This window comes from Heteronotia binoei, chromosome 6, assembly GCF_032191835.1.
Source record: "Heteronotia binoei isolate CCM8104 ecotype False Entrance Well chromosome 6, APGP_CSIRO_Hbin_v1, whole genome shotgun sequence".
Lineage (NCBI taxonomy): Eukaryota > Metazoa > Chordata > Lepidosauria > Squamata > Gekkonidae > Heteronotia > Heteronotia binoei.
Window position 1 is genome coordinate 101,517,243 of NC_083228.1, and position 27,930 is coordinate 101,545,172.

The 27,930-nt window shown below is 42.3% G+C and overlaps 1 protein-coding gene across 1 annotated transcript in view; it reads left to right on the plus strand.

Moving 5' to 3' along the window:
* DAW1 (dynein assembly factor with WD repeats 1) overlaps positions 1-27,913 on the plus strand; it is a 41,908-nt gene extending 13,995 nt beyond the window's left edge. The window contains exons 4-13 of the mRNA XM_060242249.1: positions 3,509-3,567; positions 6,647-6,769; positions 7,617-7,716; positions 11,085-11,192; positions 13,359-13,465; positions 15,086-15,188; positions 21,618-21,732; positions 22,258-22,334; positions 23,765-23,927; positions 27,494-27,913. Of these exons, the coding sequence (XP_060098232.1) occupies positions 3,509-3,567; positions 6,647-6,769; positions 7,617-7,716; positions 11,085-11,192; positions 13,359-13,465; positions 15,086-15,188; positions 21,618-21,732; positions 22,258-22,334; positions 23,765-23,927; positions 27,494-27,528 (990 nt within the window). The 3' untranslated portion in view covers positions 27,529-27,913. The remainder of the gene's footprint in view (positions 1-3,508; positions 3,568-6,646; positions 6,770-7,616; positions 7,717-11,084; positions 11,193-13,358; positions 13,466-15,085; positions 15,189-21,617; positions 21,733-22,257; positions 22,335-23,764; positions 23,928-27,493) is intronic.
* Positions 27,914-27,930: the final 17 nt, after the last annotated feature.

Sequence of the window (27,930 nt, forward strand, 5' to 3'; positions counted from 1 at the left end):
CACTCAAGCCTGATCTCATCAGAAACTAAGGCCGTTTTCCCACTCACGTTTTACTGGCGCCACGACCATCCTGACGCCGGCGAATCTGCCTGGATTTCGCAACAGAAGCGCCGGCGCTCCCAGAAGCGCCGTCGCTTTCCGTCGCTAAGCCAGCGCAAACGTTTTCCTGCATCTTTGCGATTTCCGTTTGCGCTGGCTTAGCGACGGAAGTAGCCGGCGCTTCTGGGAGCGCCGGAGCTTCTGATGCGAAATCCAGGCAGATTCGCCGGCGTCAGGATGGTCGTGGCGCCAGTAAAACGTGAGTGGGAAAACGGCCTAAGAAACTCTCAGAAACTAAGCAGTGACAACCCTGGAAAGCACTTAGAAGGGAGACCTTCAAAGGAATACCAGGGCCAGGACACAGAGGCAGGTGTATCAAACTACCTCCCTGAAAAACATCCAGGCCCCAGTAGGGGGTTGCCCAAGGTCACATTACTTCCAGGCATGCAAGCACGTACTCACACTCACAAAAATGCTAAAATAAAATAGCAGTAATGACAACAACTTGGCAAGAACAAAATTAGGGTGTTGGGAAACAAACTAAAGCCCTGATACATTTGGGGAGTGAAGAGAAAGTCTGTAGTTGCCTAGCAATCACTCATTCTAGAAAGAGATATTTGAAACTGGCTGAGAGTTGAGGTCTTGGGAAGATTTCTTTTGGAGATGCCTTACAAAAGCTCCTTAAAGACTATGAAAACAACCTCTCTCCCTCAGTGAAGAATGTGCTGTGTCTTTCTAGGCCAGGTACAATAAACTAAGTTAGGCCAGGTAGCTCAATTGGATGGCTTTGCATAGACACGGTGGTGGCAAAAAAGTATCCATATTTTATCTCCATTTATGTTACAGATTTATTCAACCGCTTCATTGCCCAGAGGACTTAAGAGTATCCAGAGAGCTTAAGGGCCAGGGGGCAGGAGTGATGTTGGGGGCCCTTCTATTACCCCATATAAAGAGCAAAAATAATTAATTTAACCTGTTCCAGATTATATATAACCAGTACTTTAAGCAATTACTTAGCCTCAAATTAGCATGTTTAGTTTCTCACACAATAATATTTATCTCATATGGTATATTTACTTCATATCATTGTCACAATTACATGTTGAAATTCAGTGTCACCTTACATTTTTAACACATCATGTCCTCTTTTAATGGAAACGTTAAACAAAATATCAAGTATTCTGGTAAACTATGTGTTGGGGCAAAGGCCACTATATGCACTGGAGCAAAGGTGGGAGCCCAAGACAAACAGTCCATGTTGCTCCCTTCTACTGAGACTGTCCTGTCATTGCCTCTAGCTCTTTGGTAAACCACCGAGCAAGAATGTACTTGATGGGATAGTAAAGGATATTTGGGAATAACTGTGTGAGTTCCCAGGTCATCTCCTGTTTATTGGGAAATTTTAGTTCCTTCCTTCTTGTCTACCCAGCTCTTGATGATACTGCCAGATCAATTTTCTTGTCCTACATTAAGAACGGCCTGTCATTTAGCAACAGCGATTTGCTAAATGACGTGGATGGCTAACAAGACTGCTAAACTCCATTTTTTGATGGAATGGCAATGAGGTACCACTATTTCTGTTTGACCTTTCCTTTTGCTAATTTGGCCATCCTACTGCCACATTTTCTTCCCAGTAGTCACAGAAATAGTGGCACCAGTGTCCTCTTTGGGACATATCACTTCAAGGCACAGATCAAAAACACAGTTCTCCTAACCAACCCATCTTCCCCAATCAACTGAATCTTAGGAAGTAGAATCATACTTATATGATGGACTACTTAAAGCTTGTTTCCAGATAGCGAAGGACAAAAGTGAAATGAAATTAACACTGGTGGTGATCAATCCTTAGTACAGTGAGTTAATATAGTGATTTCAATTATTTAATAACTTGGGTCACACAGATCCTTTCAGTATTATTTCTTATTGATCAGGAATAGTTAAGGTTGTAGTTAATTGCCAAAAGGGCTGTTGTTACACTTTCACTTCACAGCACATTGATTCTGCCTGCAATAGCTCTTAAATAGGAGCATTTGCCCAAGCCAATGCTTTTCTTTGCAGTTGTTGGTTAATAATGTTTTCTGTGTCTCTAGCATAATAATTTGTTAGCACAGTGAGTATTTAGCACTTAGAGAAGCAGAGCCAATTAAAGAAAAAATCTTTAGGAGTTAACATTGCTTGCGGGGGGGGGGGCGGGGAGAGAGAGGCATCCTAGTTACATGGCTGGTGAGAGGAAGGGGAAGAGAAAAGTGTGAGAAGGTGCAGGAAGCAAGCCTTGGGGACCAAATAAAGAAAACAAGTACATGGCTTTCATGTATGATGCCCTCATAGGGATTTTTTCTCTTGTGTGCCGGACATCGCATATTCAACCCAGTAAGCAATTCTAACATAACTTGCTTGGGATATCAGTGTTTTATAGCTAAACCATGTTGCTATAGTGCATTGATTTTATCAAATTGAGCATGATTTAGCAAAAAACTCAGTGGGAAACTTATTTTATATTGAAATAAACAAACCACAACTATTGGAATCCACAGGACTTAAAAGTGCTTAATAGGGATGGGAATGAACCAGGCCCAGTTCATGGTTTGTGCACCTTGGTTTGTGCCATCCTGCTGTATGAACCTCCCAGGTGACTTTGGGAGGTCCATGTGGTTCGTGTTGACAGACACGCTGGTGCCAGTGGTGGTGCTTGGAGAAGGCATTTAAAGAGACCGTGGTCTCTTTAAATGCCTTTTCCAAACTGTGCTGTGATAGTGCAGCTTGCAAAAGCCATTTAAAGAGATTTCTTTAATTTTTTTGGTAAGTTATGGCACTACCACTGAAATGCCTTCTGAGTTCTCATGTAAGTTGAGTTGCAGTGGTGGTGCTGCTTGCAAAAGCCATTTAAAGGGAACCCTTTAAATGGCTTTTGCAAGCCGCATTGCATAACAAACCATGAACTTTGAAGCAATACTTTAAATGAAAAGGTTCATGGATGTTTGTGGTTTGTGAGACCCTACAAGCCACGAATCTTCACAGATCTCTATTTTCCTGGTTTATGCCCATTCCTAGTACTTAACTTTGATTGAATCATGCTCATTGATTGCAATATTCTGTATATAAAAAAAGTAGTCCCCTTTGCAAGCACCAGTCGTTTCCGACTCTGGGGTAACATTGCTTTCACAACGTTTTCACAGCAGACTTTTTACGGGGTGGTTTGCCATTGCCTTCCCCAGTCATCTACACTTTCCCCCCACCAAGCTGGGTACTCATTTTACTGACCTTGGAAGGATGGAAGGCTGAGCCAACCTGGAGCCGGCTACCTGAAACCCAGCTTCTGCTGGGATCGAATTCAGGTCATGAGCAGAGTTAAGGACTGCAGCTTTATCACTCTGCGCAGCTCTACTATTCTGTATACAGCTGGGTAAATGAAGGCAAAGGTTCTTAGGAATAGGAAAAAAACCACAGTAACAATTTTTATATATTTCAGGTACTTCGGGCACATATTTTGCCTCTGACTAATGTTGCCTTTAACAAATCTGGTTCCTGGTAAGTGCTGGCATTTAAATGCAAATTGTATCATCTACAATAGGAATGGCACATTGAAGTGTAAATTATATTTGGTGTGTTTTAAAGGGTCTCCTATACAGACATTCTAGTTGCTAAAGAGCAGTCAGTACGAGGACTGGAGAAGTTAAGAAAGACAATTTCTTAGTAAAACCCTCCTATTTTTTTTTTCAAATATCTTCATAGCCAGTAATATAGAATAATTTAGCAGCAATTCTCTCGAAGCTGTATTTATTTATTTTTGTCTGGGAGGTTCTTTCCCCTCCCACTTACTTAAACTCTTAAGTGTAAATTACCACAAAAACTCCCTTTGTATCAGAGTGATATATCACCATGGGCAGAAAGCAGATATAATAATATAGTTAAGACACAGAAGTACAGTGGAGCCCTTGGAGACTTTCAGTTTCCTGTAAATGGAGCTGCATTATGTCTCACTTTCAACTGTTGTTGGTGAATTTTGCTCCAGAATAGCAATTATTCTTAAGTAATGGTGTAATTACACCAAGCATTGGAATCTCTTATTTTCTAAAATGTTTAGAAGTACTGTTACTCTTTGCTACTGTCACTGAACTTGTAGACAACATGATAAAGACAAGAAGTGAGTTATAAAAAGATGCAAAGGAAAGCCATATAATACCTTTTGTTAGGACCAGTCAGATTGACACGTAGTGCAAGATTTTGAGATCAGTGTTAAGCTAGATGTTACAAAATTTTGAAAGATAAAGCGAAGAAAACAGATTTATTTATTTACGTTATATTTATATCCTGCCCATTCTATGCAGACTCAAGGCGGCTAACAGCATAAAATACACAATAAACAATAAGCAATATTAAAACAATGAAACAACCAAATAAATTGCAATGGTGCTACTTAGGCTACGGTGCTAAGGTACGATCTCGCATGCATTGTCTGATAGGTGCAATCAGGTAGTTAGCTTAGCTTCATTCTCTGGAAAGCTAAATTCTGTCAATTTCATTCATTCTTTGTTCCTTTGCAGAAATACAAGAAGCGCACCAAATCCATACAAAATTGTCTCAAATGCCATATAAGAAGTTCAATTCCTTTGCAGACTGAAAGCCATAGAAAGCATGCTATAACCTCTGTATTAACAATGTTAGAAATAAATTTAAGATGTAGCACAAGGCAATAAAGTCAAAGCCAAATTAGGTGGTATAACCTTGTTTTGAGAACACAGGCTTTACCCAAGTCTGCTTTTATTTCTTGGCTGAAATTAGGTATCCTTGAAGTAGAAAACATGATACAGTCGTATTGATCAATTCAAAATTGCCTCCATAAAGTCTGCGTAATATCTTTTAATGATGTGATGACATACCCAATCTCCAGACCTAGAAATTAGGGAATTAAATTTCATATCTTATGCATGTCTTTTGGGTGGTTTTCTTTTTTGTACTTTTATTTTTATAATTGAGCTTTGGGGACTGCTTAGTCTTCTAGTTCTCAGTAATGGTCATGTCTGGACTCAGGGTGCTACCTGGCATTTACTGGGCCTATTATGCGGGGATTATAGATCTGAAGGAACCACACAGTATGCTTGATGAAATCAACTAATGAACAGATTTGTTTAAGTGGTATGTGTGGCTTGGTTCTTTTAACTATTTTTGATAGGAACAACACCCAAATCTTTATAACACAGAGCCAATAGGCTTCTCCCTTTCTGGTGTTTTTGACAGGAACAGCATCCAAACTTTACCTACCTTCAAAGTACCTAGAGTGTGCCTAACCAGGAGAATGCCTAAGCTTTCTTCCATCAAAATTCAATGAACCTCAACTGTCAGTTGGCCAGCAGTTAAACTGCCAGACTCTTTCTCCCCCGCCCCCCTTCAGCATTCCAGTCCACAGTATGAAAGTGATAGCCTCAGGCTCTGGGTAAAACTTGAAACTGTGCACCACAGTTATGACCAACCCTATTGAACAAAGTAGGAGTCAAGTGGCACCTTTAAGACCAACAAAGTTTTATTCAGAATGTAAGCTTTTGTGTGCTCTAAGCACACTTCATCAGATGAGGAATCAGGTACAACCCAATTGACACAAACATAGTTCAAGCTGTCTTAAATGATGTTTTCTGTCAATTGGGTTGGTCATTGATTTCATTCTTGTTTTTTGGATTTTGCATAGATCAATATGGCTGTATAACTTTTTCTAGAAAGATAGCTATTGACTTCATTCAGCAATGGATTAAGTTGCAGGTTAAGGTACAAGAAATTGGGGTTTCTTAAAAATTAATAGTGATGGACAAACATCACCATGTTTCACTTGAAACTGTTCACATTTTATAAAACGCTCTGCAATGCTTGGCTGAAATTTGTAAGTGATTGATGGGACACTTGCAAACTGTGAATGTGTGCGCATACATACACAGATGGCCTGTCTCTATCCTTGCCTGACCCCCCCCCCCTTCTTTGTTAGTTCTCCCTCTCCCCAAGGCCTTATCTTACCTTAACTTTCTAAGAGAGATAAGAGCATTGCACAGTGCTCTTTAAAATTAGGATATCCATGCTTTGTTTTTTTTTTTTTCTGGTGGTGGTACTTACCAGTACTGTGCACTGGCACCTGGGGAGGGGGGATTCCCAAGTCCTAAGGAAGGAATCGGTGGAAATTGATGCAACCTTATGAGTACTGACATTTTTTTTACAGAAAAAGCACAGTGGATATCTGTCTTCCTGTTAGTTATTCTTCCCAATTTCCCTCAGCATGATTTCTTGCATGAGTTAAAGAAAATTATAATTTTGTGATCTGCAAAATGGAATCTGCTGAGAAAACTATAGTTCCTATCAACTCTAGCAGTCCAGTAAGTTCTGAGAATGTACACAAAGTGGCTTTTGGCTGGTTGCCTATGGGCAATGAATGCTGACAACTGTGCAGATGCAAATTCACTCAAATAGTGTTTGTTTTAAATTGCAAAATGATCAGCAATACAAGTGCTCAGGATGCTTGACTCAAGAGAAAGCAGACATTGTAAGAAGTATAAATTTGATTTTTTGATATGTTATTTGTGTGGATCACAACATTGCTAAAATAATTGGTGCTTGTACGCTCTAGCTTTATCACTGGAAGTTATGACAGAACATGCAAACTATGGGACACAGCATCAGGAGAAGAGCTTCGTACTTTGGAAGGACACAGGAATGTGGTTTATGCAATTGCTTTCAATAATCCCTATGGGTATGTAACTTTTCAGAATCTTTGAAATACTTTAGCAAGGCTATAAGTGGTGTGAGGAATGGGAATAGCAGTGCCTAAGAGTTGAAAAGAGCTTTCTGCTGGGGGGTGGAAATCCTAATTCCAAAGTTTGGGTTGCCTGTAGTTTTCTTTCACTTCCATGCTGGGGTTACATCTCTCCTCACACCTAGAATTATTGTTCCAAACTGTACAGGGTTCATTTATTAAGAAAGGGCATCACAGGTTCTAATCTATTTTCTTCCTGTTGACAGCATATAAAATTGACTAGGCATATGCTATGCTGAGAACTAGTGACAACTTGTTGAGTTCTTTATAGCCACAGATTGCTGGTATGGTTCATCAGAAATCCAGTAGACAAAGTTGTGAATGGTAGAGAAGCAGGGTATAAGATCTTACACAAATCTCTAGCAAACAAACGTGGATTCTAGAGTCAAAGCAAGCTTTCCAAAAAGTAGTTTCAGCCCACTGAAATTAATTGAAGGAATTCACATTTTGGAAATAGTGGCTTCCTCTGTTATCTAGCCAAAGTGATTTACATTTTGTAACAACAAACCCTAAGTCTGGTTAGTAAGTCTTTGCCAAGATTTCAAGAAATCTTCTAGAACTTCTTCCAATGACAGATGGGTAGGAAAATGGCCCTTGGCTGATAATGGCCTACCTTTTGTGTACCTTGTATTCTAATACAATTTATTAGATTGTCTGAAAAGTGTTATTTCTTTTGAAATCCATAAATCAATTTAGCTCTCTCAATAAATTCCATTTTACTTTTTGTTACTATTCAGTGGACTTAATTATTTTCTTCTCAATTAAAACATTTTTTTTCTTTTAGTGACAAGATTGCTACTGGGTCATTTGACAAGACCTGCAAATTATGGAGTGTGGATACAGGGAAATGCTATTATACCTTTCGAGGACATACTGCAGAGATAGTGAGTAGGCCTTTGTATAGCCAGTAGAACATTTCATTGTTATTTGTAGAAATACCTCAGTCTTCTGTATCTCTCTAAAATGGTCTGATTTTGTCTCTATTCCTTACTGAAACAACATTAGCAGGAGCAAAACCACAAGTTGTTATTCCAAAAAAAATACAGTGAAAAATGTAGCCAATTAATTAAGTTGAATTTGATAGATGTATTTTTGTTTTTAATTAGTGGTAACCTTTTAGCTGTTGCTAAAGTGTATTTTTTCTGGCTTGCAAAACTGCCTGATTTTAAAAATAAATTTCAAATTTTAAAAAAAATTGTCACATTCTGCCTTGACTTGTTCAGAAGTAAACTAGCTTCAATCTCCCTTCTCCGCAAAGCCAGATATTTCATATTAATTCTTACTTATTTGTAAAATTACGTAAATAATAATAATAATAATACTTTTTATTTGTATCCCGCCCTCCCCGCCAGGGCAGGCTCATGGGCAGGCTCAGGGCGGCTCACAGCATACGAATATAAAATACAATAAAACCATACATAGTAATTACAGTTACAATTATAAAATCATCATTAAATCATTAACAAATTACATTAAAATTAACATTGTGGTGCTATAACTTAGGTCTTTAATAAAATTCAGTGGCTAAAACATGTCCAGTGAGACATTCTTGACTCGGTATTAGGTGAAGGCTATTTTGAAGAGGTAGGTCTTACAGGCCCTGCGGAATTGGTCTAAACATTGCAGGGTGCGTACCTCCTCCGGGAGTTGATTCCACAGCAGTGGGGCTGCAATGGAGAAGGCCCGATCCCGGGTGGTCTTCAGTCTGGCCTCCCTTGGCCCAGGGATATTCAGCTGGTTCTTTCCAGCTGACCTCAGCGCTCTCTGGGGTTCATATGGGGAGAGACGGTCCCTCAAGTAGGCAGGTTCTCGGCCATATAGGGCTTTAAAGGTGATAGCCAGCACTTTGTAACGGACTTGGTACACCACTGGCAGCCAGTGCAGTCTGCGTAGACCCGGCTGTATGTGCTCCCATCTTGGGAGCCCCAACAGCAGCCTAGCCGCCGCGTTCTGCACCAGCTGCAGCCGCCGAGTTCGGCACAAGGGCAGCCCCATGTAGAGGGCGTTACAGTAGTCCAGTCTCGAGGTGACCGTAGCATGGATCACCAATGCTAGGTCCCGGCGGTCCAGGAAGGGGGCCAACTGCTTCGCCCGTCGAAGGTGAAAGAACGCGGACATGGCAGTGGCCGCTATCTGTGCCTCCATTGATAATGAAGGCTCCAGAAGAACCCCCAAGCTCTTGACCCTGTGGGCCGCTTTCAGCAGCACACTGTCAAAAACCAGAAGGGGGATTTCCCTTCCCGGGGCACCGCGGCCCAAGCAAAGGACCTCTGTCTTCGTTGGATTCAACTTCAGCCTGATTTATGTAAAATCAGTACATAACAGTATACCAATGTTCAAATAAAAATTTGTTTTGTGTATTTTTGATTCAAGAGTGAAACAGCTCAGATTTGAGCTGGAAAAAAATACAGAGGGCAACCAAGATGATTAAGGGGTTAGAGCACCTTCCCTATGAGGAACTTTTCCATTTAGAAAAGAGATGACTAAGGACAGACATGATAGAGATTTATAAAATTATATATGGAGTGGAGAGAGTTGACAAAATTTTTCTTCCTCACCCAAAATACTAGGATTTGAGGGTATCCAATGAAGCTGATGGGCAGTAGGTTCAGGACAGATGGAAGAAAATAATACTTTATACAGAGAGTTTTTAAATGAGGAATTTGCTGTCAGAGCATGTAATGATGGCCACAGGAATAAACAGTTTTAAAAGAGGGTTAGATACATTCATGGAGGATAAGTCTATCAATGATTGCTAGTCATGGTGACTGAAGGGAACCTTCACTTTCAGAGGCACTAAGTCTCTGAATCTCAGAGCCAGGAAGCAATATCAGGGGAAGGCCTCGGTCTCTATACCCTGTTGTTGGCCATCCTGAGGAATGGGTTGGCCGCTGTGTGAGACACGATACTGGGCTAGATGGACCATTGATCTGATCCAGCAGGGCTCATGTTCTTATGAGCAAGCATCTTTGCGAGCTTCCCTCATGGCCTCACATTACGAGAGATTTGAGCTTGGATACAGCAATGCTCAGGTGGAAACATAAATAGATTTAATGTAACTCCACTTGTGCAAGGTCTTGTGAAAAACCAAGGGCTAGCTTGAGGGTTTTTTTTTTCATGCTTCCACTTGTACAAGGATGCTACCGCATATGGAAATCTGTCAAGCAATAAAGTTATCGTTCCATGTTGCCTTTCCCCTTTCTTCATAACATCAAATTGACGTGTCATGATGCCATTAATGTCCCCCTATCCTGTCACAAACAGCCAGTGATGAGGAATTGGAGTATGGCAGTATACAGTACAGTATATGGCAGTATGTGATATCATGGCTTGTGTTGTGTTCATCTAAAAATTACAGGGTAAAACAGATCAGTGACAAAGGAGTAGCAGTTCCATGTTTTTTTGCAGTATCTAGACTCTCAGTTGTGCAATGAAATCACAGAATTCCAAAACACCCATTTCACACAGTTAGGTTCACTTGTGTAGTCTTACTCATCAGCTGTCATAGAACCTCAAACAACAAGGTCTGCAACTTCTTCATGCTTGAAGAATAAATCTTGGAGTTCAGCTACTCCATTGCAGTGATATGCCTTGTTGCTTACTTTGAACAAGATGAACCTTCCAGGCAGTTTTAATTAAAGTTTTTTTTACTGCCCTGGGTAGAGATAATCCCCATGCAATATTTCATTGTTTCAGTGTGCCCCCAACCTCTGTGATATTGCATAGAAGGCTAATTTTTCATGCTGGGTTAGCAATCTTTTAAGTAGTGCAAGAGCTCAAGCTCATACCCTGCTTCCAACATGAGGATCATTACTGTGCTTAGCTGAAAAGATGACTTCCAGTATTGCTTGTGTTTTAAAAAATCTGCTATCTCACCAATAAAGGGTTAAGTTGCAAAACAAAACAGTGGTGCTATAAACCACTTGTGAAAAATCTGCCATCTCAGGGTCTAGTCTGGAAAGGAAAATTCCTTTCTGATTCCTCGTCTGCACCACCAAAGAAGAAGGTAGGGACTTTGATCCTTTACAGATTTTGGTTTTCTTGAGAAGATATTTGAACTTCTTGTGTGATGAATGGGTATGTCCTTGTTGCTAATTATAAACCTGTGATTGGCTTAATTTTAGTGGTCTAGAATTACTAGCTTTGTACTGAAGCTATCATTCTTCCATTCTGTGCTTTCTACCCAGGAGCAAGGAGAAAAGCAAACCTAGATATTTATTTAAATAGTTTTCTTTCCTTTTTTATGTAACAGGTTTGCTTATCCTTTAATCTTCAAAGTACCCTGGTTGCTACAGGAAGTATGGACACCACAGCAAAACTATGGGATATACAGAATGGTGAAGAAGTGGTCACATTAACAGTGGGTTGCAGCTTTTTATAGGTCTTTTGGTGGTTTAATTGAAATAGCTATCATAAGCACATTTATTAATTACCTCTTGCAAAAATTAGAGGCTTAAAATTTCTTCCAGTGATGAGATCTCTTTGCAACTATGAAGCAGTAAGAAAGCATAAAGGAAGACCAAAAGCTGTGATTTAATCAAATATCTCATTTTAGCTAATTTAATGCATTATCACTAAATAGTAGAATGGACTTCTTTATTAATTAAAATGGTCTTATCATAATATACTTTAATATGTTCTCTGTACTCAGAAGCACTGTAAAATTACTTCAAGACTGTCTAGGATTACACAAGTGAAGGTCCTAGTAAATGCTTTATAGCTTATTTTTTAGATTACTTATTACCAAATGGAGCTATCCTGCTTAGAGAGAGAGAGAAGTCTCTTCTCAAAGAGGAACTAAGTAGTAAAGTGAAACCACTTTCTCCCATTACCTCTCGGTTCAGATGAAAGCGCTCTCATGCCATCTGTGCACCAAGTTAATGACACACAGTACAGTTCTTAGCAGAGTGACATCCTTCTAAGCCTTTTGGTGTAAACTAATGTGCTTGATCTAATGTACTCCCATTCCCAACAATCAGGAGGACTATGGTGGGTGAGAAGTAGTTGCTGACTCAAGTCATCTAGTCGTGACTGAGTGATGATTTGACACCCATGTCTCCTTGGTTCAAGTCCAGCATTATCAGTTATGTCAGACTTAGGGATGGGCATGAACCAGGAAAATGTGGTTCAGTTTGTGGCTTGTGACATGTCTGGTTCACAAACCATGAAATCACAAACTTTTAGGGGCCAAATGAACTGGTTTGGTTTGTGAGGTTCATAACCTGGTAAAATGGCCTCCAGCTGACTCTCCTCTACCTGCCCCTCTAGCATGGTAAGGATTGGATGTATGGGGTCTAAGTTATAGCTCACCAAAGAAGGTGCCCCCAGGAAAGTGCTTTCTTGAGAAATGACCAAACTAAAAAGGATCCATTCTTTATCCTTGTGTGGAAACTCAATTGAGATAGTAAAAAATTTCAAGTACCTCAGGGTTATGTTTACACAAAATCTCTCTTGGGATTTGCATATCCATATGTTAATGCAGAAGTTAAACTCCTCCTCTATTTTATTTTAAAAATCCTTTTATTGTAAAGGAGGGCAGTTTGTTCTAACACTTATGATCCTTTAAAATTTTTTTTTATTAAACTCAAAGAAAACTATTACAATTTTATATAGCGTGAGTATAAACAAAGTATTTGAAAAAAAAAAGTCTTGGATTCACATGCAAGATAGCATGAGTATTTAACATCACTTATGACCCTTTATAGAGCATTTATGCAATCAGTTGTCAGATATGCTGCTCTTGTATAGTATATACTGGTCATATAGCATGTCTTGATTTTTTTCAGGTCAGATTCTTTAGAAACCTGTTGGGCATTACATGACGTATCTCCTCCACACTGCAATCACAGCTGGGGTTTCCAAACTTGTCTACTATAATTTATCAGTCTATCATTACATTTCAGTTTTCCCTTTTCAAGCTGTCAATAGCTCCTGTTTTGTTTCAGTTGCTAATTTCAGATACCTCTATGTCCATCTGGAGTAGAAATGTAGATAAAAGACTTTCCCTCCCAATAGAATGACTTAAGGCAGCAAGGAACAGTACTAGGAAAGTAAACTGTAAAAAGTTTCAAAATAGGATCTTAAATGAAGATTGGTCCTTGGTATTAAAAGATGCAGATCATAAATGTTCTGCGCTCTTCTTCTAGATACTCTTCCGTGGTAATTTAGACTCAGCTGAGGTACAATGGAGATATAATACAATTCCAGCTGAGGAACACAAATGCCCTTATTGTCCGGATCAAGTAGACTCCATAGCTCATATTATTTTAGTATGCCCCCAGAACAATACCATACAAAACAAATATATTATTCCTTGGATAAACAGCTAATGACACTTTCTGGGCACTGCACTATCTGCTATCAAGTAGATGGATGAACTGCATGAGAGATGTGGAAGTTTTTCTCTTTATAGTGTTGAGGGAACTGACTATTCTCACTTTTTTAAAAAAGAACTGGGTGAATAGCTGTTAAATCTAGGGGAAAGAAAGAAAGAAAATATCTGAAATCTCCTTTCTATAACTTTCAGGGGCATTCTGCCGAGATTATTGCATTGTCGTTTAACACCACAGGAGACAGGATCATCACAGGTTCCTTTGACCATACAGTTGCTGTCTGGGATGTTGGCACAGGAAGGTACTGCCTTAGACCTGTTTTTTCTCATATATTGAGCATCAGAAAGTATTTAAGGCATCACAAAGCTTAGTTAAGACAGAAAGTGATCACTAAGCATATTACTTCTCTGTGGTACTTCCTAGCAACACATCTGGGCCTCTTTTGTTGGAGACATAACAAAACATTGATAATGTGAAACAGCATAGGAAAGCAGTGGTAGTTGATATATTCTGCTGGATTATACTTTCAGGTGGAGGGAAAGAGGAAATAGTAGGGAGAAAATACAGGGGGAAATGAAATGCCCCCCATAAGTCTTTGTGGGTCCTCCACTTGTTTTTATATATTACTGAATGATCAATATAATTACAAGTACACAATATGAATTACATAAAGTAATTATTTAGAATTGTTAACTGAGACACCTCTGTGTGCAGTCTATTAACTGAACATGAAATAAAGTACAAGCCTTCCTTACTAGATTCGTTTCATTGATTTCTTGATTGCTGCACTGATGGTTCTTTGTTGTAATATACATACACTTTACTTTATGGTCCTCTAGTACGTATTTAGTATTAGTGCTATATAGGGTCCAGTGCTTTGTAACCTATTAACCGGAAGAGACATCAATAGCTAATTTTCATGCTTCACTCAACTGAAAGCTGCTCTAACAGTTAGCTTTGGTGATATGTTAAAATTATGACTCTTGAACGTAGGCTCACTAAAATACTTGTTACATTAAAGAAAGCAGATCTCAACTGAATAGTCCTCAATGTGTCAGCATATATCACAAATCCTGATATGGGTATATTTAGAGCATGATGCCAAAATAAAATGACTGGAGTATTAGTATAATTTTAGGTCCTTTTATTAATAGTATCTGTATTAAATATTTTAGATTACTGGACGTTTGGGGAACTGATATGTTGTATTAGGCAGTTATCTTGAGCTCATAGAAATAACTGTCAGAGTGGGCTGTAAAGTCATGTCATATTCAACGTTGGTTAATTTCAGGTTACTCAGATAAAATTGGGAATTCCTTGTAATCGTGATATTTAGTAATGTATTTACTAATGTATTTAGTAATGTATTTACATGAAACAATTATACACCCTGATCCAGAGTCTCTTAGCAATGTAACAACAGGAGTGCTTTCTTATTGCCTGTGCTTTTGTGTATATCCAGTGCTTAATAATCCCTTTTGGTACAGAGAGGCTGCTCATTGGATAGATTATTGTTCTTTTACCAAGTTAAGAGTGTATTCAGTTTTTATATGATTCTTTCTTGTACCTGCATTGTGTTTGAGTAGAATATGTTTGACTAAGATCTGTTTCACACTTGGAATGCCATGAAGTGAGGTTGAAGTGTATGATTCAAATATGCAGGGGCTATGAGTCTGGAAGCTACAACAAACTGGAGATTCCTGGCACCTAGGTACGAGGTATTCCAGTGAATTGGATCTTCAGACTTGTACTGTATAAACACTGGTGTATCTATGGTGAATACTCTTGCTCTATGGTGCACATCAGACCTGTTGCTCTTGTCTTTAAACTTCTGGAAGGACAGACCATGTTTGTATGGTATGTGTGTATCTTTGATTTGAAGCAGATACACCATTTGAATTTTTATCCCCTCTTCTAACAGGAGAATGCACACTTTAATTGGCCATCGGGCAGAAATAAGTAGTGCACAGTTCAACTGGGATTGTACTCTTATTGTGACTGGATCAATGGACAAAACATGTATGGTAAGAAAGTGGGATTCTTATAAAATATGTAATTTGTGTGTTGCTGTCCATGGTGCGGAATAGACACACACACACCCTTGATGAAAACATTACTAAATAAATATACATAAGAGGCTCTCTCAGTATACAAAGTGAGAGATTTAAATACTTAGCATATCTGAAAATCAATTTATTGGTACTTGTTTATTGAGCTACTATTGAAATTTTTACTCCTGGGCTGCTCAATGTGTGTCAGAGAGGCATCATATGATCAATTTTTATTTATCTAGTTCATTCACTGTTTGAAAGTGAACCATGCATTTGTGGTTGATTAATGACACATTGCTTTGTCATCTAAATGTATAGGAGCCCTGGCACAATTATAGTGTTATTAGAACAAGTTTTTCTTGTTGCAGGTTAGCTAATGTCAGCAGTTTTGCTACAGATGAGGAGATTCCCACATTTCTATTCTGTTAAGAATTTATTTCCTCTCCTTAAGATTATATTTTGTTAAAGTTTGTGAATTTTGACAGTGTGACATCTGAAATTGAGAGGGAACACTCCAGATCCAGTTTTTCTCAGGGTTTGAAAAACTGGAAATAATGGAGGGGGAAAAATAAATCCAGAGATGGTTCTATAAGTGCCTCAATTAAGTCTCAGAAGTTTGTATTTCTGGTCTCTCAGTGAAGTGAGTGAAAAATGGTTCCCTGAATTTCTGGATTGCTTCTGAGAGCTTGAAAGCGTACACCTTTATCGTAAAAGTAAACCAATCATGTAGAGAAACTACCAGGTGCCTGGATTGCTTGTATAAGAAGTAGTCTAGTCTTTACAGAGACTTAAATGCCAGGATTGAATCTCAGACTCCAACTTGGTTGGCAACATCATTGTCAGTTCCTTGGAATGGGATTTGATCCAATGAGCAATTGGATTTTGAATCATTCCTAATATTTGCTGGGGAAACATATTGGGATATGAGTTGCCTTCTTGTGATTCTGGGTCAGTGTAATATGTAGAGTGATCAGATGCAAGAATGGAAGGGTTTCCTGAATTCAAGCCAACTGAAAGTTTGTTCTACCCATAAAGGATTGAGAATATGCCCAGAATCCCCTGCAGAAGGTTCTGAAATCTACTTTCTGGTTGAGTATGTGGAGCTATGTCAGAAGTCAGGTCCCAGACATGTCCTGTTTGACACATCGAAGTTTCAGGAGGCTCATTACTCTAGCATAGTAATCATTGTCAGCATCAGTATTCTCTTGTCATTCTTTGTTGGCTAACCTAGGGTGGCCAGATCGTCCCGGTCACCCGGGAATGTCCCGATTTGGGGCCCCAATTCCCGCCTCCCGGGCTGGCTATACCGGGACCATTCAAAATCCCGGTTTAGCCAGCGGGAAGGCGGCGGGGAGGCGGCAGGCCGTGTGCTTGGGCAGGGAAGGCGGCGAGGGAGGGAGCGAGAGTCCCTGCGCCTGCGCACGGTGGTGTGGCGGGCTCTGTGCATGCGCGGGGCCAGGAGAGTGGGCGGCGAATGGCCCGCCACACCGCCGTGCGCACGTGCAGGGACTCTCACTCCCTCACTCGCTGCCTTCCCCGCCCGTGCGCGCGGCCCGCCGGCTCCTCTCGCTGGCGTAGGGCCCCGGCGGGCGGCGGCGGGACAATGGAGGCGGCAGCGCTGCAGCGGTGGGCGGCCATGGCCGGAGCGGGAGGCAGGCCAGCGGCGGCGGCGTGGCGGGAGGCCCCGGGTCGGTGGGCTCGGCCGCCTCCTCCTCCTCAGCCGCCGCCAGCAGCAGCACCAGCCGCCGCTGCGCCTCCTGGCCAGCCCGCCTGGAGGAGAGGCCCACCGCGCCCTGCGAAAAGGTAAGGCCCCCCCCCCGACTCCGAGGCAGGCAGGGAGGGAGGGTCCGAAAGCGGCGGGGGGGGGGCGGCTGGCGGGAGGGGGCGGCCGGCCTTCCTTCCTCCCTTCCCTCCCTCCTTCCTTCCTCCCTTCCCTCCTTCCTTCCTCCATTCCCTCCCTCCTTCCTTCCTCCCTTCCCTGCCTCCTTCCTTCCTACCTACCGGCCCAGAGCCGCAGCAGCAGCAGCAGAACGATGCCGCCTCCCGGGCCCGCCGCGGACGCCCAGCCGCCCGCCAGCAGGAGAGCAGCGCGCCGCCACCGCTCGAGCGATGGGCCCCGCAGCCCCCCGAGGACGCCGCCGCCTCCTGCCAGGCTGGATCGGGGCCGGTCCCTGCTTCTTGGAGCATGTGCAGAGTGCCGGCGGTGGAAGGGAGGGAGGGAGGCCTCGGCGGTAGCGAGGGGCGCCGGGCGGCAGCAGGCCCTGCACGATCCAGGCGGCGGCGCCCCGGGCTGGCTGCAAAGGGCCAGGGTGGCCCAAGCCGCTTCCGGACCCCACAGACGATCCCAGAGCCAGGACACGCCAATTTTGCAAAGAAAGACTCCCAACTGCTTAAAATGGAACAAGATGCCTTAGCCAAATTCCATGGGTCTTTCTGTGCGACTGGGTGGTTGGGGGGCGGGCGAGCTGTGTGTGCAAAGCCGCATTTATCGAAGAAAATTCTTCCGCCCGATCCCCTTCTCCCCCTTCCCCAATTCCGCCTTTGCAAGACGCACGGGGGAGAAAAACACTCACCCACCCCTAAATGTTTATTTGATAAAGTTTCCTCCACCTCTCCCTTTTCCTCCTTCCCCACTTCTCTCGCGCGTGCATGCATCCGGCCAGCAGCCCGGGGTTTTTGCATGCATGCTCCCTTGCCCCCCTCTTTCTCATTTCCATCCGTGCCTCTTCTTCGTCTTAGTCCTGGAAAGCACAGAAAGGAAGAGGGGGACGTCTCTGGGCGACAGCGGCAGCTCGCTTTGCATTTCCAGCCCCCCCCCTCCACTTCTGCAGGCTTTTCTTCTTCTCCTCCGCTCCGCTCCCCCCCTCCCCCGCCTTCCCTTTCTCCTCCTCCCCCCTCTCCATTGAGAGCCCAGGGACGCTGCCTATGCGGGGCTTTTGTTGCTGCCGAGAGCGCAGGTTCCCATGCGATGCCGGGGGGTGGGTAGAGCAGAGGGGTTCCCCGGCATGGGCCTTTCCTAGCCCCCCCCCCGCACGCCCCCCTCATGAGGAAGCCCTTTCTGGAATCTCCCCGGTTGAATCGGTATGCACTGCCGAGAAGACTTTACTAAAACACACCCCTTTTTCTACTGGAATCCTGCAGCAAGGATTCTCTTTGAACGCTACCATCTATGCCTTGGGGGCACCCAGCCCTGGAAATGCAAAGTTTGGCAAAGGGAGAGAAAGAAGCCAGGCTTCTCTTCCTTTACGTTCATTCCAGGTAGAGAAGCGGGCATGCGAAAGAAAGGTGGGCTCCCAGTTCCTCCTCTGTCTCTTGCCTCCTCCAGCCCTGAAGGTTCTTCTTCTTTATCTGCCTTCACCAGCTGGGCTTCTCCTTCAGTCCTTCTTACAAGGGGTGACTCTTGCATTTAGAGGGTGGGCTTTTAAAACTCATGGGTGGCAGGTTTGGGGAGGGGGGTCTTTCTTTTCTTTATATTTTAAAATTCTTGTTAAAAAAACTTTTGTGTTTGGTAAAAGCATTTGGCTTGTTGGGATTTTGAATTGTGGCTTGGATCTCTGGATGTTTGCTAGAAAGGTGTGTGTGCGCGTTTGTGTAAATGAGAGGCATAGGAAGCAACCAGGGATCATGCTTTTGGACAGGGGTTGGGGTAGGCAGAGAAGATTGGGAAGAGAAGACAGTCTTGGTAACAATTTTTTTTTGTTTTTTTGGCACTATTGTTCCATTACACTTGAGATGCTGATTGCTATGAATAATGATGTCCAAAGTGGAATGAATGAATAATGTCCAAAGTGGAAGCAAATGCATTTTGAATAAAGAGGTGTGCATTTGAGTCCCCCCCCCCCTTTTGGACACCAAACTTCATCATTTATGGTTGCAGTTTGGTCAAGAGCCATAAATGGCTCTTTACGGATCAGGCTGTTCCAACTCTGCGTGCCATCAGTGACATATGAGGAAGTGGGGGTGGGAGACTGACTTATTTCCACAACTGTCTGGAGTTTCTTCGGATTCCTATCTATGCTTGCGTTAGAAACCATGAATTGCATTAATGCCCCAATGTTATAGGTTAAGCTATAAATCAGCTACTTAAACTGATTTACTGGGTGTAATCAAACGCGAGTTCCTTTTGAAATACATGGCTATGGTTCTCTTCTGTGTTGCATGGGCACAAATCCTGATGACTCCATAGGGACCTATGGCTGCTGTATTAATTATAGAACAGAATTAGAGTCCAGTGGCACCCTTAAGACAATCAGAGTTTTTTATTCAAGGTATATAAGCTTTTGTGTGAAAGCACACTTCTTGGTTTTGGCATTTAGTAAGAAAGGCAATAACATCTGTACCTGTGCAAGTTTTTTCTTCTCAAGGCTGATGGGATTCCATTCCATGCGGCTTAATGAAGAGCCTTCCATGAAGATAGATCCAAGTGGGCAGCTTTGGTATGGTTCTTATAGGGTTGCCTAACTCCAGGTGTGGCCTGGAGAACTCCCATCTCCAGACTATCCCCAGTTGAGGGCAGGGGATCTCCTGGTTTGGAGGACCATCCCCTGCTTCAGGGCTATGAGAAAGGGGGGAGGAGGGAAATGTCTGCTGGGCATTGTATTATGCCCTGTGGACACTGGTTCCCATAATGGAGTATAATGGGTATAATGGAGAATCGATCTATGGGTATCTGGGGCTTGGGGGCACCTGTTTTTTGAGGTAGATGCACCAAAATTTTGGCATAGCAGCTGGTGCTATGGAGGGCGGAGGGAAGGGTGGCCCCCACCCGGCTCCGTTGCAAGAGCCCACCTGGCCCTGCCTTTCCTGTCAAGGTCACTCAGCCCCCACACACTCCTCCTCCCCCAGGGAGCCCATTTTGCTGACACAGGCATTGATTTTAAAAAATGTATTCCCATTATGCTGCCCACAGTGACCTGGCTACTAAGTGAGCGGTTGAAGTGGATTGGGAACCAAATGACCAACCCCCAAACAAGAGAGGCGAAAGGTGGTATCGGGAAGGAGCTCTACAACTCAGCACCAGGAGAAAAAAAAGACAGAAAGAAATTGGAGTTGTCGTGTGCCATAGAAATGGGGGGGGTGATGTGATTTGTTTGAGAGGGCAGCTGTATTGGTCTGCCAAAGAACAGCTAGAATCGATTTGAGCCCAGTAATGCCTTAGAGAAGAAGATGATGATGATGATGATGAAGATGATATTGGATTTATATCCCGCCCTCCTCTCCAAATCTCACAATCTCCTTTATCTTCCTCCCCCACAACAGACACCCTGTGAGGTGGGTGGGGCTGAGAGGACTCTCACAGCAGCTGTCCTTTCAAGGACAACCTCTGACAGAGCTATGGCTGACCCAAGGCCATTTCAGCAGCTGCGAGTGGAAGAGTAGAGAATCAAACCTGGTTCTCCCAGATAAGAGTCTGCATACTTAACTGTGACACCAAACCAACAAGATCTTGGCTGGCCCAAGGCCATGCCAGCAGGTGCAAGTGGAGGAGTGGGGAATCACACCCACTGGGGGATCCACACCCCGAAAGTGATGAAGGTGGCGCAGATAGAGCCAACAGAGCAAACAGGACAAAATAAATAGGCTGCATTATGCAGCACAGTTGAGAAAGTGCCTTATCCCATATACTGATGAAGTATATACAGGATTTGAGAACAAAATTGTTTCCGGCGGTGATATTTGGGGGATTTTTGGGGACGTCACAGGAAGTGCTGTGAAGTCACTTCCTGTTTCCGGCAGTGGCATTTTGGGGAAATGATGTCATTTGGGGGAAGTGATGTCACAGGAAGTGATGTCACTTCCCGTTTCCGGCAGGTGACGCGGGGGAAATGATGTCACAGGAAGTGGTGTCACTTCCTGTTTCCGGCGGCGGCATGGCATCACCGGAAGTGACGTCACCGGAAGTGACGTCACTTCCTGTTTCCGGCGGGGCGCGCGCGCTTCGCGCGCGCACCCCTGCCTCCCCCCCTCCAAGGTGTCCCTGGCTAGCCTTCAGACATTATGGTCACCCTAGGCTAACCTCTTATCCATTTCTCCATTCAACTGAAAATATGTGTTGTTTGCATAAGAACATACTAAGCTCTGAGAACATCCAACATGGAATACTGCAGGGCAACTTTGTCTGAAATAGAAGCATAAGTATTTTATTGATTTTTGGGCTGTTGATCTTGACCAGATGGCTCTCCAAAAGAGCCACTAGAATTAAATAAATTTCAATTGATACCTGACTTGGACTGATATCATTTAGCATGAAATATTTGTTATTCTACTCTGTGCCAGCCATGTGCACATATAGAATAACAACCATAATGATTAGAAGAAACATCAAATAGTTTGGTCAAATAAGCCTTTGTTTGCTAGAATAATTTAACTATATAGTTGCCTTCTGCTCTGTCTAAATTACAGCTGTGGAATGCTTTGACTGGCAAACGTGTGGCAACTTTAACAGGTCATGATGATGAAGTGTTAGATGTTTGTTTTGATTATACTGGACAGCATATTGCAACTGCCTCAGCTGATGGTAGGTAAATTAATTCATCAATTATAACTTTGTAGCTTGGTAGCTGGCTAAAAAAGCAACTGTGGGAGAACAAAATGGCTCTTCCTTTCTGTGCTGTAAGATTCCTTCAAATGGTAACTCCCAGTAATTTGCATGGGAAGTTGCACCTGATCTGTCTGAAAGCTGATTTGAATATTATGGGCCCCCTGTAGAAGCCCAAAGACACCTTTTGAAGCAGAAACAGTTTGACAAGATGTTGGGAACAGGTTTGGGACAAGCAACATGGAGAGTCTTCATAATGGCACTAACAGTTGCTAATAATGTTTTAGTCTTTGTCCCTTTTGTTCAAAGAGTACAGAGCTCCAGAATCTTTAGAGCACATTTGATATGAACATTATGTTAGTAAATTTCTGAGCCTTGATTTCTTGTGTCCCCTTCAAAGTTAGTTACCTGTGATAGGATTAGGACTAAGTCCTCATTATTGAGGAGGGTGAATGCTCCCAACAGAAAAACCCTGTATTAATTTAATTTCTTTTTGTATGAAAGCATCAGCAAGAGTTTACAGTGCAGAAACAAAAAAATGTATTGCAAAACTTGAAGGTCATGGAGGAGAGATTTCAAAGGTAAGCAATATGATCTTGTAGTTTTTTTTCTCAATAACCTTAGTTTACTAGTATGAGATTATAGCATACTTCATGTGGGACTTCTGCTGGTTTATAAAATCTCCTGCCAATTGAGGGAAAGTTTTACCATTTGACTTTTCCTTGTAGTGTTTTATTCTTATATGAATCCACATGGTAGAAGAGCGCAGGGATTGACAATTCTCTGATTAAAGTGTTAATTCAGAAATAGTACCCTTGCTTTTTGTGGCTAAAATTCTACCATTATTTATATATAGATGTGTCTGAGTGATTTTGGTGGAATTTTAACCTGAGTAACTAAGGTGAGAGAGCAGGGTCTGAGAGTTACTGTAAATTGCTGCATTAATCAACTAGTTTTGTTTTATAAATATAAGACAGACACAGGTATATGACACAAGTGTAGCATCTTTGTTATATATGTTTGCACACACACACTCACACTCCATGCATGGAAGCTGGAACTAAGCTAGTTGACAAAGCATTACATATATCTATTTTATTTTCTTTGAAGCATTTTTATCCTGCAACTGGCCTCCACACTCAGTTTTTAAGGTGGCCTAAATAGTTCAATTTGACCTACAAAGAAGTAAACACAAATATTTATATCAAATAAAATATATGCAGAAACCTCAGGAACAGGAAGGACAGACTTGTTTCTGGAGTTCAAGAGGCAGTACCCCTCTCTGTATATTTGCAAATTTTTAGAGATTTGGGCTTGTGCTGGTTTGCATTTTAGATGATACAGACAAGTTTTAATACCTTGCTGAGAGAGTAAAAGAAATGTTAGCATCTGTGTAATGAAATTTGTTAGTTACATAATCAAATATTGTAATGCCGAGCTAATGAAAGTATTTGTGAGGAATTAAAAATGTTAATATAGCTTATATTCATCTAAAGACTCTAAAAATTCATGAGAACCATTTTATATAAAATATTCTCTGTGAATTGAATTCAGTGAGGAGAATTGCCACATGTGCTATTAAAATACAGACTATAAAGAGATGGTTGTAGAATACAGGAAGTGTCTAAGGTTTTTTCTCTTTCATATGTTTTTTAAAATTGTTTACCAAAAGTGATTAAGTCACTTTCTGTATCTGTTCCAGTACTATATTTGTATAGAGGTCAACCAGATGTTTAAAATACATAATTGTTTTCCAGTAATCTGTAAATGAATGTAAATGTTGCCCTTCCCATGCCTTTGCAAGATAAGTGAGTTTTATCAGTGCCTCTCTTAGCAACTCCTGCATTCATTAACCAATTATTGTGCATATAAACAAATGGAAGGCCAAATGGAATTCAGGAGCTGTTATCCCAGGATAACTGACAGGGCCTGCATGAGTCATGGTGGGCAAACTGAAAGAATGTGATGGCCCATCTTGCCACTGAAAAATAATTGTTGTCTCTTTTAAAAGATCTGCTTCAATCCTCAAGGCAGTCGTATCCTTACAGCCAGCTATGATAAAACTGCTCGGCTTTGGGATCCTCAGACAGGACAGTGCATTCAAATACTAGAAGGCCACATGGATGAGATATTTTCATGCGCTTTCAATTACAAAGGAGATATAATAATTACAGGTAATGCTTCAACTAGAAATGGTCTTACCAACTTTGGGGTTTTAGACCACAAAAGCAGTGTGGAATAAGTTGAGTTGCTCCATCTGAAATTGGTTCAGATCTTTGCAGGGATCTGGAGAACTCAGAATTAAATAAGTAGAAATTTATTTTGGAACAGGGCAGTAGCCAAACAATTGACTGTATAGTTTTTGTCCTATTGTTTGCACACTTTTAATGAGAGGATGCTGAAGATTCTGCAACTGCTTTTATTTGTGACCTAAATTTTAGCAGTATCTCATTAATCCAGTGATTACCTCTTAAGATTTTTGGAAGTAAATAACAAAACTGTTTATCAAGATGTCTTCACTGGAGATATCAGAGACTGATGGTGCAATCCTATGCAGACTCAATCCAAGTCAAGTCCCATGGTTGACTGGAGGGTAGCCATGTTGGTCTGCAGTAGAACCAGCTAGATTTGAGACCAGTAGCACCTTAGAGACCAACAAGACTTTGGGGATATAAGCTTTTGAGAGTTAAAGTTCCCTTCTTGAGACTGACTGGAGCAACGGTGCATAGGCTTGCATGTTAATCTAGGACTATCTTCACCCAAAGCATATACTCCACTATCAAACTAGACCATTTTTCCCCAAGAAAAGATGTAGCACATCTAGGTGCTGCAGCAGTGGAACCTAGAAAATTGGTTTCCATTAGGAGGGATGGGTGTAAATATTATTGATCCAGCACATTGCATAAGGGTTCTGAGACCCATAGTTTCTCTTCTGTGTATTATGTGGGGACTCAAAACAAAATGTTGCAGATTGTTCACAGGATTCTCCACATGTACCCCTTAAATTTAGTCCTATAAGTAAATTGCAGTATGGGGAATTAATTATGAAGCTGACTGAGAGCAAGCTTTTAAAAAAACCCTTGCTTTTAGATCTCTGCTCCCCTGTAGTTCCTTCTGTAATGTTCCACCCCTTTATTCTTTAACTTTGCTTTTCCCTTTTATTTAATTCCGTCCTTCTTCCCCCTCCATGTGATCACTTCATCATCCCCACTGCATCCTTTATTCTCTCCACATCCCTATCATGCCATCTCTTCCCTCTCCCCCATTGCCCACAACACTCCTATTACTTTCCAGATTCTCTGGCCCCATGCCCACCATTTGTGTTCCCCTCTCATCACTCCATTATCATTTTTTTTGGCAACATTCCTTTCCTTTAGAGTTTTCTACCCACCATCGTCATCTTCCCCAAACTCCCTGAACATATTTTCTGATCTCACATACTTAGCACTGTCCTTCCTGTCTTTCCCCACAGCATCACTTTCTTCCTGTTTCTTGGTTCCCCCTTTTTAACTTCATCCATCCATCTCTCCCTTCAGCTGTTTTTCAGTACTCCTTCCTTAACTGCCTAATTTGATTTCCAGCCTTTGAGTGCTTTCACATAGTGACTGCAAGTGGATTTTGCTATTCTTACACAGTAAAAATCCAGTTGGAAAGCACATTATTTAATGTGTGTGAATGCACCCTTTGTCTTCAACCACCATTCCCTCTGTAACCTTTGCCTCCAATCTTCTTTCCTCCCTCTTTCACTGGTTCTCGCCATACTTCAATCCTTTAACTTCTCCACCAGTTGGCTCCTCCATCCTTCATGTTCCCTAAGTCCAACACTTGCTTCAATTACACATAATTTCCCCCATGCCCCACACCGTTACCTCTCATCACTTCTGAGCTTCTTTGACATCTGAGGTAGTTTGGATGACTAAAAGGGCTGAGGATAACAACTGCATATCTTCTGTGTCAGAAGAGGCACAGGGGACTCTTCCAGCAGCTACTCTGAGCCCTGAGGATGTCTTTGCAGTGCGGGCATCACTGGGTTGTAATTGGGTGGGAGTTCTTCTCTAGGATCACTTCTGTGGCTCTAAAGATTTAAGAAACCAGTTTTCATCTACTCTTAGTGCCACCTCATTAAGGCTCCATTCTTGACTTTTGAGGCAATTGAGATCTGGTGCCATTTTGGTTCCCTGAGCCATTAAAACAGATGCCCAATATCATGGACCTGTGAAGTATCGCTGACACATATGCAGGCTGGACTAAACCCTTTCTATAAAATAATTTCCTAGTATTAGTGTGTCTGTGTGAGGGTGAACTAGTATTTTCTGCATTCTGTGGGTTTCCCCTGTATATGCAGAAACTTCTCTCCTTGTACCTGGCCCTGTTTTTCTGATTTCGTTATCCACCCTGACACTAGGGCCGTTTTCGCACTTAGCGTTTGCTCCCCTTTTTCCGCGGCGCAATTATGTCCAGAGCATTTTTCTCGTTTTCCCACTAGTGACTCTTTGCGGCGTCGCCTTCCCTGAAGCCCCGGCTCAAATCGTTTTCCCACTGGCATCGGCTTGAGTCCGATGCCCTGTCAATCATTTTTTTTTTAAGCGCAAGTCTGGTCGCGTAATGACGTACTAACGTACTAACGTAACATCGAGCTGCTGCCTCCCCTTCATTTCTTGGACAAACCGCATCACGTGTGCTGCTGCTGCTTATGGATTGGCTGCAGCTGTAGAATCCTCCACAGCCCTTTATGTATTAACGGAAGCATTCACAGTGGAGAATCCTAGCACTAGATTCCCCCCCCCAAATTCTGAAGCACTAGATCCCCCCCCCCCAAATTTCCTCCGCTCTCTTTCCCCTCCCCGGCTGGCGCTTGCAACGGGGACCTGACTGATTCCTGCTGCCAGAGCTCCCCCCCCCCGCTCCATTCTCTCCTTCCCCTTCTGTGGCGCGTGTGAGGAGCTCGGTCGCGTCTACTTTCTAACCGAGCGGAATGTAGCCAGGGAGAAGAATGCAGGACTCCAACCTCCCATTTTATACATGGCGATTTTGTGCAGGTCCAGAAATCCTGGTGGCACAGCTGAGGGAGGCATTCCCTTCTTAAAACACACACACATGGACGCTGTGGCCCGCACCGGCACTACATTCCCCCCCCCCCAGCAATGGTCGTTTTCGCATTATCGAGATAACGCAACAGCGGAATAATGCAACTAAAGTCAATAATAAAAAAAAATTCTAACGAAACCAATTGAAGTGCCAATTGAGGCTATTCCAGGAGGGTTTTTTTTTTTCTATTTGTTAATTTCGAAATATCGCTATTACGCAAAACTGTGAAGTTTAAAAAAAAAAAATGGCCGTGCCGGCACTTTGGGGAAGCGCCGCGAAATGCTGATGATTGGCCAAGCGGGTGGATGGGGTGGGAGGACGGAAAGGGAGAGGGTGACGCCCCCAAAGCAGTCGATCCGGCGTGGATGGATTTCGCACAGGAAACTCCGCTGAGTGGATCCGGAGTGGATCCGGAGGTTTTCGGAAACTCCGGCAACTTGCTGAAAAACATACTCCGGCGTAAAATCCCTGAAGCGCCGGAGCAAAGCGCAGCGCCGGAGCAACATGTGCGAAATCCAAGAGAAGATCCGGAGGTAAATGGGGCGCTACGCCGGAGCAAACGCTAGTGGGAAAACGGCCTAGGCCTTCAAATCAGATATAGTAAAACTTACACAAATGAAATCCATTGCTAATCTATTAATTCTTCTTCTAGGGAGCAAGGATAATACATGCAGAATATGGCGTTAATTAAAGATGATATCTGATCCAGCTTCCTAGCAGCTTTCATGTGATGAATTTCTTACAAAGTCAATAACCAATTGAGGCCTTCAAAAACCAGTTTTTGCCTTTTAAAAACTTGCTGAAGTAGATGTTTTACTGCATTCATTGATGTTATCAAACTACATTGCATGAGCCATTAGTTAGCACTGAAATATAGGCTAGTGGTTAAGTTGTGACAAGCAACATTGCTTTTCTTGTAATGTTTGTAGGCCAGATGGAATGGGTGGGAGGTAGGAGATGCATCATGCTGTTATTAACTGTGTACTATGTATTACTTGGATACCTCACATTTATGGTTGGATAATTGTTCTTACTATGAATAGTTTTGTTTAATAAATATGTTTGAAACATGGCATATGAAAAGATTGC